This window comes from Neoarius graeffei, chromosome 9 (genome assembly GCF_027579695.1).
Source record: "Neoarius graeffei isolate fNeoGra1 chromosome 9, fNeoGra1.pri, whole genome shotgun sequence".
Taxonomy (NCBI): Eukaryota; Metazoa; Chordata; class Actinopteri; order Siluriformes; family Ariidae; genus Neoarius; species Neoarius graeffei.
In genome coordinates this window covers 36,459,698-36,477,197 of record NC_083577.1, presented here as the reverse complement: position 1 = coordinate 36,477,197, position 17,500 = coordinate 36,459,698, and the positions used below count along the sequence as shown (strand labels likewise).

Sequence of the window (17,500 nt, the reverse complement as noted above, 5' to 3'; positions counted from 1 at the left end):
ACTGCAGGCTGGCCAGTTCAGTACCCGGACCCTTCTTCTACGCAGCCATGATGCTGTAATTGATGCAGTATGTGGTTTGGCATTGTCATGTTGGAAAGTGCAAGGTCTTCCCTGAAAGAGACGTCGTCTGGATGGGAGCATATCTTGCTCTAGAACCTGGATATACCTTTCAGCATTGATGGTGCCTTTCCAGATGTGCAAGCTGCCCATGCCACATGCACTAATGCAACCCCATACCATCAGAGATGCAGGCTTCTGAACTGAGCACTGATAACAACTTGGGTCGTCCTTCTCCTCTTTAGTCCGAATGACACGGCGTCCCTGATTTCCATAAAGAACTTCAAATTTTGATTCGTCTGACCACAGAACAGTTTTCCACTTTGCCACAGTCCGTTTTAAATGAGCCTTGGCCCAGAGAAGACGTCTGCGCTTCTGGATCGTGTTTAGATACGGCTACTTCTTTGAACTATAGAGTTTTAGCTGGCAACGGCGGATGGCACGGTGAATTGTGTTCACAGATAATGTTCTCTGGAAATATTCCTGAGCCCATTTTGTGATTTCCAATACAGAAGCATGCCTGTATGTGATGCAGTGCCGTCTAAGGGCCCAAAGATCACGGGCACCCAGTATGGTTTTCCGGCCTTGACCCTTACGCACAGTGATTCTTCCAGATTCTCTGAATCTTTTGATGATATTATGCACTGTAGAGGATATGTTCAAACTCTTTGCAATTTTACACTGTCGAACTCCTTTCTGATATTGCTCCACTATTTGTCGGCGCAGAATTAGAGGGATTGGTGATCCTCTTCCCATCTTTACTTCTGAGAGCCGCTGCCACTCCAAGATGCTCTTTTTATACCCAGTCATGTTAATGACCTATTGCCAATTGACCTAATGAGTTGCAATTTGGTCCTCCAGCTGTTCCTTTTTTGTACCTTTAACTTTTCCAGCCTCTTATTGCCCCTGTCCCAACTTTGAGATGTGTTGCTGTCATGAAATTTCAAATGAGCCAATATTTGGCATGAAATTTCAAAATGTCTCACTTTCGACATTTGATATGTTGTCTATGTTCTATTGTGAACATTTGTCCCAACTTTTTTGGAAACGGGGTTGTATACACACACACACGTGATATATAAAAATACATCACATACACACGTGTGTGTGTGTATATATCACAATATGTGTGATATATAAATTAAAACATTTATTTATCACACATACATATATCTCACACACACACACCACACATATATAGTGTGTGTGTGAGATATATATACACATTATATATTTTGTATTAAGCTGCATTTATCGCTATCAAGAGGGGATAGTCCGTGTCCCCACCAGAGATGAAAATAATTTAACAAAGGTAGGGATAGGAAAACCAGGAGAGAAATCCCTCCCATCCCCCCTACAAATCGCACCCTGTGTGTGTGTGTGTGTGTGTATATATATATATATATATATATATATATAAATAAAAAACAAACACCATCAATCATGCCTGGGGGCGGTTCCACAACACTGGCAAAACTTGCCAGCTCTCAGAAAACTTGCAGTTACCCACTTATATTTGTAGTGTTAAAACGTGTTTATGCCCATTTTTTTTTAGTTCCTGATTGGTACAATGTAGCTCAACATGTTAACATCAGATAGTTCATTGATGGCAGGTGCCACAGAAATCACCTCAGACATACAGTGGTGCTTGAAAGTTTGTGAACCCTTTAGAATTTTCTATATTTCTGCATAAATATGACCCAAAACATGATCAGATTTTCACACAAGTCCTAAAAGTAGATAAAGAGAACCCAGTTAAACAAATGAGACAAAAATATTATACTTGGTCATTTATTTATTGAGGAAAATGATCCAATATTACATATCTGTGAGTGGCAAAAGTATGTGAACCTCGAGGATTAGCAGTTAATTTGAAGGTGAAATTAGAGTCAGGTGTTTTCAATCAATGGGACGACAATCAGGTGTGAGTGGGCACCGTTTTATTTAAAGAACAGGGATCTATCAAAGTCTGATCTTCACAACACAATGTTTGTGGAATTGTATCATGGCATGAACAAAGGAGATTTCTGAGGACCTCAGAAAGTGTTTTTGATGCTCATCAGTCTGGAAAAGGTTACAAAACCATCTCTAAAAAGAGTTTGGACTCCACCAATCCACAGTCAGACAGATTGTGTACAAATGGAGGAAATTCAAGACCATTGTTACCCTCCCCAGAAGTGGTCGACCAACAAAGATCACTCCAAGAGCAAGGCGTGTAATAGTCGGCGAAGGTCACAAAGGACCCCAGGGTAACTTCTAAGCAACTGAAGGCCTCTCTCACATTGGCTAATGTTAAAATGTTCATGACTCCACCATCAGGAGAACACTGAACAACAGTGGTGTGCATGGCAGGGTTGCAAGGAGAAAGCCACTACTCTCCAAAAAGAACATTGCTGCTTGTCTGCAGTTTGCTAAAGATCACATGGACAAGCCAGAAGGCTATTGGAAAAATGTTCTGTGGACGGATGAGACTAAAATAGAACTTTTTGGTTTAAATGAGAAGTGTTATGTTTGGAGAAAGGAAAACACTGCATTTCAGCATAAGAACCTTATCCCATCTGTGGAATATGGTGGTGGTAGTATCATGGTTTGGGCCCGTTTTGCTGCATCTGGGCCAGGTAGGGTTGCCACCCGTCTCGTAAAATATGGAATCGTCCTTTATTTGGCAATTAAATCTTGTGTCCCGTCTTGAACCGATACGGGACGCGATTTGTTCCGTATTTTCATAAAATGTCCAATACACGTCTGTCTCACACATATCAATGCTAAATCTAACAATAATGAACAAAATAAAACAGGAAATACTATGTTGCGGGATCTACCCAGGACACAAACCCCTTCACTCTGTCACGCTCTGTGCATCTGTGTCTGGCTGCCTGCGTCACTGCGTGCGGCGCTGTCACGGTTGTCTAGAGACGGACAATACACACCGGCGCTGCTCAAAAAACCCGGGCCTTTTAAAAATGTCTGCTGCACCTGGGACTCCACCACGTCCTCAAAAGCGTAAACGCTTACAAAAATACAGACGTGAGTGGGAAGAGGCACATCCTTGGCTGGACAGCATGAGTGGAGACGACTACAGAGCAAACTGTAAAGTCTGTTGGCGAGTGTTTTCAGTGGCGTATGGTATAATAGTAACAAATAAATAAATTAATTAATTAATACATACATTTCCTAGAAAAATTTTTTTATTTTATTAGTGTTATATTAGTAGCTTTCTTGATCACCCCTTTACTAAAAACACATACCACTGCTGCGGGCACCCCACCCCATGGGAGTCGTGCCCATGGTGGTCATGGCCCCAAGGAGCCATGGTGGGCGTCTCTTATTTTCATTTCTAAATGGTGGCAACCCTAGGGCCAGGACGGCTTGCCATCATTGATGGAACAATGAATTCTGAATTATACCAGCGAATTCTGAAGGAAAATGTCAGGACATTTGTCCACGAACTGAATCCCAAGAGAAGGTGGGTCATGCAGCAAGACAACGACCCTAAGCACACAAGTCATTCTACCAAAGAATGGTTAAAGAAGAATAATGTTTTGGAATGGCCAAGTCAAAGTCCTGACCTTAATCCAATCGAAATGTTGTGGAAGGACCTGAAGCGAGCAGTTCATGTGAGGAAACCCACCAACATCCCAGAGTTGAAGCTGTTCTGTATGGAGGAATGGGCTAAAATTCCTCCAAGCCGGTGTGCAGGACTGATCAGTTACCGGAAACGTTTAGTTGCAGTTATTGCTGCACAAGGGGGTCACACCAGATACTGAAAGCAAAAGGTTCACATACTTTTGACACTCACAGATATGTAATATTGGATCATTTTCTTCAATAAATGACCAAGTAAAATATTTTGTCTCATTTGGAAACTGGGTTCTCTTTATCTCAGGGTTCCTACACATTTTCAAATTTAAAATTCCAGACTTTTTCCATACTCAAATTCTCAGGTTTGGAGACTTCAGCGAACAAACAACTACTCATATATTTAAAAGAATTACTTGAAAATCAAACCGGTACTCACATTATGACATACCACCAAAATGCATACCATATTTAGCTTGGCCTAAAATTTGTATCAGTGCCCTGTTTTTGTCATAAATATATATACACATTACACAAAATACAGGATGCCACTCTGACGCACACGTATCTGATGCACACTTCAAGACATTAAAACACAGGTGTGTGAAGATGTCAAGCACATACAGGATGTCCCGAAAAAAAATGCATACACACTTTTAATCACTGTAAAGTACTGTATGTGTTTATTAAAATCCATGTGTAATTTTCAAAGAGTAATAGAATTTACAGACATTTTATTAGTCACCGCCTGTTCTCAAACTGACATCCATTCTGGTCCAGTCACTGCTGACAATGACGATATAATATCTACAACATAACCTTGTGTTACTTATTTTATGGGCAGTTTTCACTGGATAGTTTCCCAGGGAATGTTAGCCAGAATGAGCTCAAGTTTGCTGATAGATGTTCAATAAATATTTACTACGCACTTGAAGAGTAGCTGTTAGAATAATAAGATAAAATTCTTACCGTTCATCATTTGTTGCCTGAAGGAGTGCATTGCTTGGCGTTTCTGTTGTACTTGGCCCCACTTTCGAATGAGAAAAAAAAAAAGAACTTGAAACTTTCGACGATGATGCTGTGACCAAGCGCTGGTGCTTCTTCCCCTTCATGTGACTTAAAATCGCCACCTCCCCCATGTTGGAAATATCAAATGATTTTATACAAAGCTTGCATTTAGCCTTACTTTGCCATTTGGGATCTTTTCTCAGCCAAGCTGTGTATTCTGGTTTGGATAGCCATCCATCAGAAAACGTGCATTTACCCATTGCAGAGTTTACATTCCTCTCTCTGGTAGTAGGCTATACCTAACATAGCCTACGTTGATCTACATACGTGGGTTGCCTATTCTTGTTATAAGCGGCTTTGGGCTTGCTTTTTTGTCGCTTAAAAAAAAATCAGAAGTCGCGGGTTTTGGGGATAGTGATTGAGAGTTGTAACTTGTTTATGTATGTTTGTGTACACAGCCTTCATATATTTGTTGGCAGTTTTTTTTGTCTTGGGTCACTTGTTTTCAGGGTCCATGTGCCTTATTTTTCTAGCAAATTCTGGCAACACTGCCAAATAAGCCATAAGCATTTTTACACTGACTGGAGCTATGATGTGTGTTTACGCGTGTTCAAGAGGTGTTTTGTAGCAGGGGGTTTTCCTGCGTCTTGTCCAAAGTCTTGCAAGAAGCAAGCAGGTTCAGGGGGTGTGGCGGAGCGCATGCCAGTACAACAGAACACCCGTTTCCCTCCCTCCGCATTTCAACACATTTCTTTGGCAAAATTCAACTGAATGTCGGAATGTTGAGCTTCATTTTACTACGTAGCGGCAAAGGTCTGGAAACACATTTCTCCATACCCTAATTTCCATTTTCCATAATTTTCCAGACCTGGAAAATACTAAAATCAAATTCCATACTTTTCCATACTGCGTAGGAACCCTGTTATCTACTTTTAAGGACTTGTGTGAAAATCTGATGGTGTTTAGGTCATATTTATGCAGAAATAGAAAATTCTAAAGGGTTCACAAACTTTCAAGCACCACTTTGTGTGTAATATATATGAGTGATTCCACACTTATGGGTACTGAAATGGGGACATGAACTTATTCACCTAAAACCATTTCTTTTTTTACCATCAGGTCACAAAACATGTAATCTTTAATGAATGATATGTTAAAAGATAACTCATTTTCTGAGATGTAATAAAACATTTATATGCCAAAGTCAAGCCTATGAGTTCCAAAATGATGTCTGTTCCATTACTTCTGTTACGATTGTCCATCTCGCGTCTGTTACAAATTAATTACAATCTAGCTATATACCATGTTAATCTTATTGAAAGAATGTGTATGTTTATTCTACTACACATGTTTATTAATTATATTTGCTAAAACATCACCTTCCTATGTTTCAAAAAGTAATTCTACATTGTTAAAATTGAGAATATATATGTCCACAACACTTCTGTTACGTTCTGACATTGGCATATAAATATGTTTTTATTACATCTCAGAAAATTAAAGTTATCTTTTAACATATCATGCATTAAAGATTACATGTTTTGTGACCTGATGGTAAAAAAAAAGGAAATGGTTTTAGGCAAATTTTTAAAAATAAGTTCATGTCCCCATTTCAGTACCCATAAGCGTGGAATCACTCATATTTTATTTTTATATTATATATATATATATATATATATATATATATATATATATATATATATATATATATATATATATACACACACACACACACATATATATACACACACATACACCTCAGATAGATGGGTTTTTAATCCAGTGCTAATTTGTAGTTTACTTTTTTTTTAAATAAATTCTGTTGTCTGGTGGTCAAGTGTGTTTCTTATTCAATAATCCCATGTTAGTTTTTTAAAAAGCAAATTAAAAATAAGCACTGGATAAAAACCCATCTATCTTATGTAAATAAAGATACAAATTTCATTGCCCAGTTGTCAAATGTTTGAGATACATTGCCTTGCACTTATGGTTGGGTTCCCTGGGGTAGTACACATTAGTCAGTCATTCAGACAGACGGACATTGTACGCTCAAAAGCAATATATATCTTAAAAAAAAAAAAAGGGGGGGTCAGTGCATTACCATATTCCCTTAAGCATGGGGCTCCACTCAGTGCACACGTGAGCTCTGCTAACATAAAACATTGATGAAAAATGTTTAATTCCATCACTAAAATCTCACTAAAAGGCAGGGATTTTCCACAAGGTTGACAGTCGGTGGGAACTGCCATTACTGTTTCTGCATTTGAACAGTACACTGTGATTGAGGAAGTGGAGATGGTGCATTATGTGGAAAATCTGTGGTGGTGTTGGTCACGTTTTGGAAAGAAAGGGGATGTACAATGCAGAGAAACATGGCAAATATCATTTTGCATAAAACTGATTTTGGAACTTTGAACAGTGATCAAATGCCAAACTTCTTTTGGTGGAAACTTTATTTAAAAAAAAAAAAAAGGCACTTATCACATTTTGGAACCAAACATTTAAAAGTGCACATCACGGGTAAATTCAGGAGCAAGACCAATGTAATTCTCCTATTTTATATTAAACTTTGGTCAAATATCTGTCACATTTTGTACAATGTTTTTACCTTGCGCGATACTAGAAAAATTCAGTTGACATCAAGCCATTTGAGGCGAATTCGTCTGCCACCAAAAAAACTTGGCATTTGGATTTCCCGGCAAACATTGATTTTCGTGACGTCGCGTGCGGGACGCCTCCTTCTGAATCCTACGTCAGCGCTGGTTTGTTTATGAGAAAACGACCTGGTGGTTTTCTGCAAATTTCTTCAATGTTATCACGTAATTATTAAAATGGTGAACAGATGTATCGTAGGAGGGTGTAGCAACACCAATCTTGATGGGATTAGTACTCATCGTTTTCCAAAAGACCGGACAAAAGAGAGAAATGGGAGCGCTTAGTCTACACAGACTGTGCACTGAAACCGTGCAAAGCTCGCGCAGCCTGCTGGCGCTTCCGCAGGTGATGTCACGAATCTGGCTCCAGACTCTCTTGGGATTTTTCCAGACGCGTTTTATTTTATTTTTTTTCTGCTGTAGACAGATGGCCTTGTGCAAAATTACCCTTCTGGTTTTCAAAGTGGGGGCCGCTAGGGGGGCCTCAGAAAGTTGGAGGGACGATAAAATTGCAAAAAAAATATATACTTTTTTAAAATTATTAAATATATTGTAATTAGTTTTTAATCATTATTATAAAATATAATTATTAATAATACATCATATCAAAACGTTTTTTGCCATGCTCATCTCTCCGATTGCCTGTGACGTTGCGGTTTGCGCCATTTATCAAGCTGCTTTGCTCCTCGAGCTAGCGTATTGCTAGCGCAAAATGGACAGGTTTTTGAAGAAGAGACCGAAGGAACAAACCAACAGCCCTGCTGTGGAGGACACTGCTGCGAAAAAAAACTAAGTAGTCCTGGCCAACTAAAATCCGAAAATATGAGGCAGCATACATTAAGTATGGCTGTAAAGCCATACTTAATGTATGCTGCCTCATATTTTCGCAAGACGCAAAGAAAAGCATTTGGTCAGGCAATCTGCTGCATTCACCCAGCAAGCTACTGTCCCCGAGCGGGCCCTGAAGGCATCATTTTTAGCTTCGTACCACATTGCTCATGCTAAAAAACCTCACTCAATTGGAGAAGATTTGATTTTACCAGCCACCAAAGACATTGTCCGAGAATTACTTGGTGAGGATGCTGCCCAAAAAAAAAAACCCGATGCTGTCCCACTCTCTGAGAACACCGTGAGCCGACGGATTGGTGACATGGCTCAAGACGTATCTGCTCAGCTGTTGGAGCAGGTGAGAGCCAGCGAATACTTTGCACTTCAGCTGGATGACAGCACAGATTTATCCAATGAGGCCCAACTGCTTGTGTACATCAGATTTATTTCACAGAAAAGATTTGTGGAGGAAATACTATTTTGTAAAGCACTTGAAAGAAGAACTACTGGGAAAGACATTTTTCAAGTTTTGGACGATGACATCGAGTCTAACGGATTGGACTGGACCCGTTGTGTGTGGGGGTGTTCGGACGGAGCCGCGGCAATGACCGGGAAGATCAGTGGAGTGACCGCTCTCATTAAGCAGAAGGCCCTGCATGTAGTGGCCACACACTGCATGCTCCATCGCGAGGCACTGGTCGCAAAAAGGATGGATAACGAGTTGAATCAGGTACTACAGGAGGTTATACAGTTTATTGTTCAGTGCGAAAATATTTGTGTTGAAAATATGTTAGTTAATAATATTCTAAACAAATGTAACAATTATTGACTATTGAATAAAAGTAAGAAAACATTCTAAAAGTTGATGTTTCTTTACATTGTCTGTGGGTTTGCAAAGGGGGTCCCCAGCCAGAAGCTAATGCTGTTTGGGGGGTCTTGGCATGGAAAAGTTTGGGAACCCCTGTGTAAAGGCACATTCTTTCATATATTATATATATGTCCAGAATATGCACTTTAATGTGTTTGCTTCAGAAAGAACAGTAATCATTACCACTACTCATACATTAAAGAAAAAAGCCATTGCTGTTCAACACATTTTCCACTAAATTCAGGAGTTGGAGCTTGATTAAAAATTTAATTAAAAAAAAAAAAAAAAAAAAAAAAGAGTATTCAATTCAGTATTAATTCTTTTTCACATACATTCTCACTCTGCAAATTTATGCAACCTTTGGCATAATAGCAGGTCATATTTATCTAGATATTTATCAATATCTAATGTTTTTAAAAAAAAAAAAAAAGTGTTTGTGGCTCAATTGTGAATGCAGAGCGAAAACAGTCCTGATTTCACCAGAACAGGCTCACCAACAAGTGTACTATGCAATGGTGTGTCACCCATGTGTAGTTATACAGGCCTTAATGGTAAGGCCATATAGTACCAGTAGTTTAAAACCTGTTCCTGTAGATCTATGTCTGTCAAGACTCTAGCTCAAACCATAATTGTACCCACCTGGCCGTCCAATTTCTCCCATTAGATCCTTGGTTTAAAGAAACTGGAATGCAGCTAACAGAATAAACTGATGCACAGGCAGAAAAAAACTGGTATTCAAAATCTTTATTTTCCAAAACAGAATGGAATGAACTGTCACTCTGAAATCTGTGTGCATGGCTGTGTGGATCCCTGCAGAGGAACTGGTCAGTCAAAGTTAGTCAGCAGATTCTCTGGCTTCACGAGACACATACTGCAGACCATGGTCCCCATATGCATCATAGCTATTGAAGGTAGGATACTGGAGCCACTCAGGTTCGTAAGTGGTCGTACTGTACACAAAGGCATCAATAGTCTTGCCCACTTGAGATGTTCCCTCTCCAACCCACTCCTCAACCTCAAGCAGGATCTTTGTTCGCTGATACATATGTGGACACTTTTCAAACCAATCAAGGAACTTCAGCATTTGGTCATCCACACTGTAGAGTTCCCCCTGGACACGTTGTCCCTCTTTAGGCACATTGAGGAGGAAAGGGATATTGTACTTGCCTGCTATCACCAGGGGGTATTTATCAACAGTGCAAGCACGACCAAGGAACTTGGCAGTGCCTTTGGTGGTGTCCAGCATTATGTTGCAGTTGGGCTGGCCCATTTTAAGAGTGCCATACATGAAAACATATGCCATCTGAGTAGCTGGTTTCAGAAAGCTAAGCACCCCCTTTTAGGAGAAACAAAACAATATTATGAATAACAATCTTTAATTTCTCTAGTGTTGGTCCCAACAAAAATAACGATCAGAACCCTTCACATTATAACTGAGGAGTGAAGGTGAAAATTTGTATTCTTGCAATTAAACTTAATGGTATCGGAAAATTTGACAAAGACGACTGCTTACCAGAATTATAGGAATTAACCTGTGCATCCAAGCATCCAAGAGTAAAAGTCCTGTAATATAAAAAAAGTGATCATAAGCTTTTTGGTGCTACATCAGCTTAATTTGAAAAATGAAGTGTTAATACAACAGAAGTCTAGGACTGAAAATCAAAAAGACCCTTAAGTCACTCTTAAACCACCATCCATTTACTTTAACATATTCTACAACTTGTAAAATAAGGCAGAGATGTCCACAAGCACCGGCACCCTGCGGTTTTCTCCCCCTACACAGATGGTCTGCACTGACTCGCAAAAAAAAAAAAAAGGGAACTGAGAAAGCCAAGCACACACATCTGGAGGGAAATTTCACACAGATTTTGCAAGTATTTTACAGAGAAATGGTTAGTAATTTATTCACTGAGAATGCACCAGAAGGCATGTAAATTAAAAAAAAAAAATTTCTGAGGGTGGGGTGTGTGAGAGAGAGACTTTGCCCCTGCAAATTCCAGAGCCACCGACTTTTTTTTTTTTGAGCCGGCTAATTCAGAAAATACTTCAGATTTTCTGGAGAAACCTAAAGATTATTAAACACTAGATAGAGTAAGCACATAATGTCACTTTAAAAGTACAAATTACAGAAAATGGGACACATGACAGAACAAAAAAAATTGAATGTTTTTTGGTTTGGACAAAATCTTGAGATATTTTGTTTGCCATGTTTGGTATTTGGAAGAAACATGACAAACTCACACTTAACGACAGATAGCTTGGGCCACTTAGGAGGGCGCATGCGCACGCAGTGACTGGCAGTAGTAGCAGTGTTGAGATGTTGGTTTGTTTGGCATTTGTTTTGTCAAGTGTCGCTTGCCACAATATTAGTTACCATCAAGCCACATCTTGCCACCACCGAATCAAATCGGTCGTTCAACCGATATGGAGTGGATTGTTGTGTTCGCACTGGTGGTGCTATGGGCCCATCTGGGAGCAGGATTGCATACTACGTTGAAACCGACCAGAATACTACACACTAGAGACCTTCTAATGGCCCTTTTCCACTACCCTTTTTCAGCTCACTTCAGCCCGACACGGCTCGCGTTTTGACTACCTCAGAGCAGCACGACTCCGCTCGCTTCAGCCCTACTCAGCACCCAAAACTCGCACGGTTTTGGAGTGGGGCTGAAGCGAGCCAAACCGAGCCGAGTGGGGCTAGGGGCGTGAGGAGACACTCCCCTGTGCACTGATTGGTGAGGAGGAGTGTCCTCACATGCCCACACACGCCCCGCGAGCACGCTGGGATCTGTAAACACCGTAAACCCGGAAGAAGAATAATTACGAATTACGAGAATTTCTGAAGCCTTATGCGCCTCGCCTCATCTATACGCTCTTGCCAGTATCTGTTGGCGTTGTCTGTGACAACAAGCCACAGCACCAAGACCAGCAACACTAACAACTCCATGTCCTCCATGTTTATTGTTTACTATCCGGGTTGTGAGACTACCGCTTAAAAGATCACTGATGTCACTGTTTGCGCCGCCTAACGACATCACGTGACGTCCACCCACTTTTGCTAACTCCACCCAATGTGTCCACCCACTTCCAGCCAGCACGGTTCAGCACGGTTGTAGTCGAAATCAGGACTCGAAATTAACTTTTTTTCTTTGTGTCCCCCAGTGGTCCCGAATTCTGTGTTGTATCGTCCCGAATGGAAGCAATAGTGTCCCCATTTTTTTCCTCTCTGAAATAACCAGTGGTTAATATTATCATATGAAGTTATTATTATATTTGTAACTATACGATTTTGAACCCTTTATATCATTTTTACAATAAGTCACAAAACACAAGTGAGACATGTCCAATACATCATCTACTTCAAAATTAGTTATTGCATTTTCAGTTTATTAAACTTTGGCGATCTCACTGTATGAATAGATACCCGTTTATTTAAAAGGGGCCAACTAGCTCATTCAGAAAATGTTTCAACTCACTACATCTGCAGTACACTTTAGCTGAAAATAAGACCCCTTTTATGTTAGTTTCATCTACTTATACCTTGAATATCTGTTGGCATATATAAGGCCAACTTATCATTTTCACCATTACAGTTATCCATTTTTATGTAATATACCTGTTGCCCCATTCAGAGATGTTTTGAAAGCCATCAGCCATACCATCAATGGATGAAATGCACACCCATGTTGCAAGCAGTACAATAGAAGGTTTGACCCAAAAAACGAAATATATTTTAATCCAGTCTACAGTGTAAAATAAAGGAAAAACGCCATCCAATCATATCGAGGTACCACCTCAAAATGATTGGATACTGACACGTGAATCAGACTGAAGCCCGCGACCAGCCCGGCCCTTCTGTGTGTGAGAGCGAGCAGAGTGTCGCACAGAGCGCAGGATTCTTTCAGTGCGCTCCTTCCAAACAACGGGGATTTACACGAAAACGGAAGGAGATATTCACAAAATTCTTTCACAGTGAGCGCCACAAGGCTCTCCTGAACACACGGATGTAATTTTTTTTTTTTGTCTGTAGTGTAAAAAATGAGGTCACTAGAGCGAGTTAAAAACGAGTGACTTTTCTGCCACGTTTATAATGGGAGTCTATGAGGCTGCGCGGCTGTGCTCTCGTTACTTTCAGGCTTCTCATTCAAAAACTGTAAATCCTATCGCTCAGGTAGACACATTGTGTGAATCAGGACAAGTGTGGCTACTACTTTTGAGAAAATTGTGTGTGTGGAGTGAAAATTGGGGCTGAAAACACAGTTTAAATGAGAAAGTTTGAGCTATTTTTCCAAGCTCTTTACACTCTAACTTGAGCTCCACTGGTGTGTAACGCAATAGACACCCATTATAAAGCCGGACTTTCTCAGGCTTTATAAGGGGGAGGAGGGGTGGAGACGCGGGGGGTGGGAGTGTTTCTTGTCAAAATATGGCTTGCGGGAACCGTTATTCCAAAATCTTGTACTGCACCTTTAATGTAGAACTTTTTTTCTAGATCTATTTTTTTCCCCATTGTCCCGGGATTGTCCCAGATATGATAATTTTGTGTCCCGATGACATTTTTTATGGTCCCCGGGACGTCGGGACACCGTTAGTTTCGAGCGCTGGTCGAAATGCAACCCCAACAGCCCCACTCAGCTCGACTCAGCACGGCACGGCTCAGCCCAACTCGGCCGCGTTGGTCGTGGAAAAGCGGCATAAGTTTTGAAAACTCCACAGGCACGGGACCACCCCCGGATTTACAGTTTCCTAACATCGCAGACTTCTACGCGGACAATACAAAGGGGAACTTTTCCAGCTCTTCTTGTCGCAAAATAAGGAAGCGAGGAAGGGTACGTGAGCGAGCAAGACGGCTCTTATCGTGCATTCCTTTGCCCTCTATTATCTTGGCCAACGTTCAATCTCTCTGAAATAAAACAGACGATTTGCTAACTCTTGTCCACTACCAGCATGAGTTTAAAAACGCCTGTATACTGGCCCTGACTGAAACATGGCTAGGGGAAATGGACTCTGACAGCAACCTGGTGATTGATGGTTTTGGGGTGCCATTACGCACAGACCGGGTTGCCTTGGCTACCGGTAAGATGCATGGAGGCGGTGTGTGTTTGTACATAAACGAGCGCTGGTGCAGAATAACACTAGTAAGAGAAAAACTGTGTACTAAAGACATTGAACTGCTCTCCGTTTCCGTGCGTCCTCTGTACCTGCCACGGGAATTCCCACAGATCTTCATAAAAGTTGCTTATATTCATCCGAAAGCAAATGAAAGCTCTGCGTTGGACCTGATCCAGCAGATGGTACATAAACTACAGGCGCTTTCTCCTGATGCCCCTAACCTTATCCTAGATGACTTTAATCACTGTTCGTTAGATAAAGTACTCGGGTGCTTCCATAAATGCGTTCACTGCCCTACTAGAAAAGGGAAGACACTTGACCAATGCTACAGCACAATTAAAGGTGCCTACAACTCCATCCCTCTCCCCCCCCGGGCTCCGCTGAGCACAGCTGTGTGCACCTCATTCCAGCTTACCGCACATGCTTACAAAGGGGGAAAGTGACCACAAGAACAGTGAAAGTGTGGACAGAGGAGGCTACGCTGACCCTGCAGGGATGTCTGGACTGTACTGTATGGGAGGAGTTCATCCAGTCATCCCAGGACATAAATATGCTCACGGATGTGGTCAGCTCATGGGTGAATTACTGTGAGGCCACAGTCATCCCCACTAAAGTTGTTAAAATCTACTCCAACAAGCAGCCCTGGGTTAGCAAACATCTCAAAGCTTTGTTAAACAAGAAAAAGCAGGCATTTAAGCAAAACAACATTCCGGTGCTAAAAAATCATTCAAAAGGAATTTAAATTAGAAATAAGGAAAGCCAAGCTGGATTATAAACACAAAGTAGAGCTCAAACTGAGTAGCAACAGCCTGGGCTCAGCATGGGGGACTGTCAGAACCATGGTTGGGCTAAATGACAGAACATGGAGGGCTTCTCATCAGATTCAGCCCTAACGCCCAGGAGCTAAACATGTTTTATATTAAGATTTGCTGGGCTCACGCTAGCCGCTCGCACGTCCGCAAATTGCGAAGTTTTATTCCAATTTGCGAAAAGAAAATCTGTATTCGCAGTTTATGTGAAAGTCATTTAAAGTTTAAGCAAAATCCACCAAACAATTGCGATTTCTCAAGATAAACAGTACCTTTCAGGGCCTGAATTTGGGCGCGGGATTGTGGATATCACGCTTTTTTTTTTTTTTTAAATTCCCACACCTTTAACGATTCTAATGCGAGAGATTCGCGCACACATTACTGCATTGCCTGACAAAGTCAATCTAATAATGGATCAGTGTGAATGCGTGACTACCTTCTGTTCTCAAGGTTACTTGAATTGAACCCTCCTTTTACTGACTGACCCCCCTCTCCCCCCATAGCCTACTCAAGGAAAAAAAAAAAAAAAAAACAGCAGACACAGACAGTTCACACACATACTTCCTCTCTCGGACTTTCGCTGTAAAACAAACCTGGACCGCTGGCTAAAACGTACAAGTGCAGTGGCAGAAGTTTCCCCTGCCAAGAGGAAAACTCCTGAATCCGATGGTGGTAATAGCAGTCTGAGTGATACTGTTGAGAATACACAGGACGAGACAGCTAACGTTAACGTCGACGTTGTGAAGGGGATTAGATCAGAGCATGGCTATTGAGGTTTTTCACCTGACGTCACAGGGTCATGTGACGCCCCGGTGTCCGCCATTTTGAACGGCAAGCTAGCTAATGTCAACATCATAGTGCCTAGTATGTTACTGTAGCAACGTTTACGTTCAGTCATTTGGATGACTGTTAAAACCTTTCAGTCTCAAGTTTTTCCTTTACTGTATTTACTAGCTAGCTAGCGCCAGCCAGCCCCGGAGCGCGCTAGCGCCAGCCAGCCCCGGAGCGCGCTAGCGCCAGCCAGCCCCGGAGCGCGCTAGCGCCAGCCAGCCCCGGAGCGCGCTAGCGCCAGCCAGCCCCGGAGCGCGCTAGCTAGCTAGCGCCAGCCAGCCCCGGAGCGCGCTCAGTAAACTAGTAAATACAGTAAAGGAAAAACTTAACGGGCCATGTCTCAACAGACTAAGAAGTTATTTCAATGACATTTAACATTTTGTTTATCTTGAGGACCAAAAGTAAATGAAAATGTGAACAAACCTTAGCTGTCAGTGAACAATCCTGGTGGAAGCAGGTAAACGTCGTTCTCCAAGCCTGCTAACCTCAATTTTTGCAAATACCTCTCCCTCTGCTCGCCCTGTAAATGCCCTACGTCGCTGGATAGTGAAGGTGTTTTCTGCATCTCGCTCCTTTTTCTTTTATGTTTTTTGTTTGTCGCCTTCCTCGCATTCAAACTGATTCGAGCCGTGCCGTCCAAAATGGCAGTATCACATGACTTGGTCACGTGAGTGAAATACCTCAATAAGATTGTTTGTTTGTTTTCGTTTATTGCCAGTTAAGCAGCTGCGGCTATTTCATGGCAAATACAGGTAATAAATTTAACTTGACATATTCAAAACCAACAATCAAATAAATAAATACATTAAGTTTGTTCACATCAATACACTTTTTTTTTTTTTTTAAAGTTTAAAACCTTTAAAGGTGGGACCTTATTAAAAATATCAAATATAGTATCTTCTTTAAAAAAATTTGTCTTTTTACTCTAAGGGCAGAGCAAGATAAAATATGCTTAATTGATAAGAGACTACCACAAAGATCACAAAGGGGAGGTTCACCTCCAGTTAATAAAAAAACCATGGGTGAGTCTAGAATGTCCAATTCTACACCTTGTGTACACAACTTGATCATGTCTGCATGAAAATGACTGGGTTATCACTTGTTTCACTGTATTACATATGTCATGCAGCTTATTTCCAGCACATTCATCCCATTCGGCTTGCCATATATCACTTATGTAAGAACAAAGCACAGGTTTAATGTCAGAGACAGGGATTTGGCACTGAGAAACGTCTTCATTCAGGGCTCCTTTAGCAGCACTGTCTGCCTTTTCATTACCACTCAGGCCAACGTGACCAGGGACCCAGCAAAAAATAATGTCCTTGTTAAGTTTAGTTAGGTGATCCACTTTTTCAAGTATTTTGGTAATCAGGGGGTGATCAGTCTTTAAAAATTCCAATGCCTGAAGGCATGATCTAGAGTCTGTGCAAATTAAAGATTTTTGTTGATTGGACTCTTCTATGTATTCAAGACCCAAGAGCAAGGCTTGGGCTTCGGCTGTAAAAATAGAGCACAGGTTTGGGATGCGTATTCCACGCTGGTTAGAAGCGACTACCATTGCTGACGACACACAAGTATCCGTTTTTGAGCCATCAATATAGATTGGGATGTGCAAAGGGAAGCGCTGTCTTACATCAAAGAAACAACTCTGGTACTCGCTTGGATGTGTGCTAGATTTCTTTCTGTGACTTAGGTGGGGTTTACATTAGACCGTATCAGCGGATCATCAGATTAACATTTTTAAAAAGAATTAG

At 41.2% G+C, this 17,500-nt stretch overlaps 2 protein-coding genes and 1 long non-coding RNA gene across 4 annotated transcripts in view; 1 reads left to right on the top strand and 2 right to left on the bottom strand.

Annotated features, from left to right (window-relative positions):
• Nucleotides 1–4,663, bottom strand: part of LOC132891628 (uncharacterized) — a 46,743-nt gene extending 42,080 nt beyond the window's left edge. The window contains exon 1 of the mRNA XM_060929393.1: nucleotides 4,606–4,663. The gene's annotated coding sequence lies outside the window, so the exon portion shown is untranslated. The remainder of the gene's footprint in view (nucleotides 1–4,605) is intronic.
• LOC132891631 (uncharacterized) overlaps nucleotides 1–17,500 on the top strand; it is a 123,839-nt gene that overhangs the window by 7,111 nt on the left and 99,228 nt on the right. The gene's annotated exons all lie outside the window — the stretch shown is intronic.
• LOC132891630 (gamma-glutamylaminecyclotransferase-like) overlaps nucleotides 9,724–17,500 on the bottom strand; it is a 51,704-nt gene continuing 43,927 nt past the window's right edge. Inside the window, exons 2-3 of the mRNA XM_060929394.1 lie at nucleotides 10,508–10,557; nucleotides 9,724–10,330 (exon numbers count right to left, since the gene is read on the bottom strand). Of these exons, the coding sequence (XP_060785377.1) occupies nucleotides 9,830–10,330; nucleotides 10,508–10,534 (528 nt within the window). The 5' untranslated portion in view covers nucleotides 10,535–10,557 and the 3' untranslated portion in view covers nucleotides 9,724–9,829. The remainder of the gene's footprint in view (nucleotides 10,331–10,507; nucleotides 10,558–17,500) is intronic.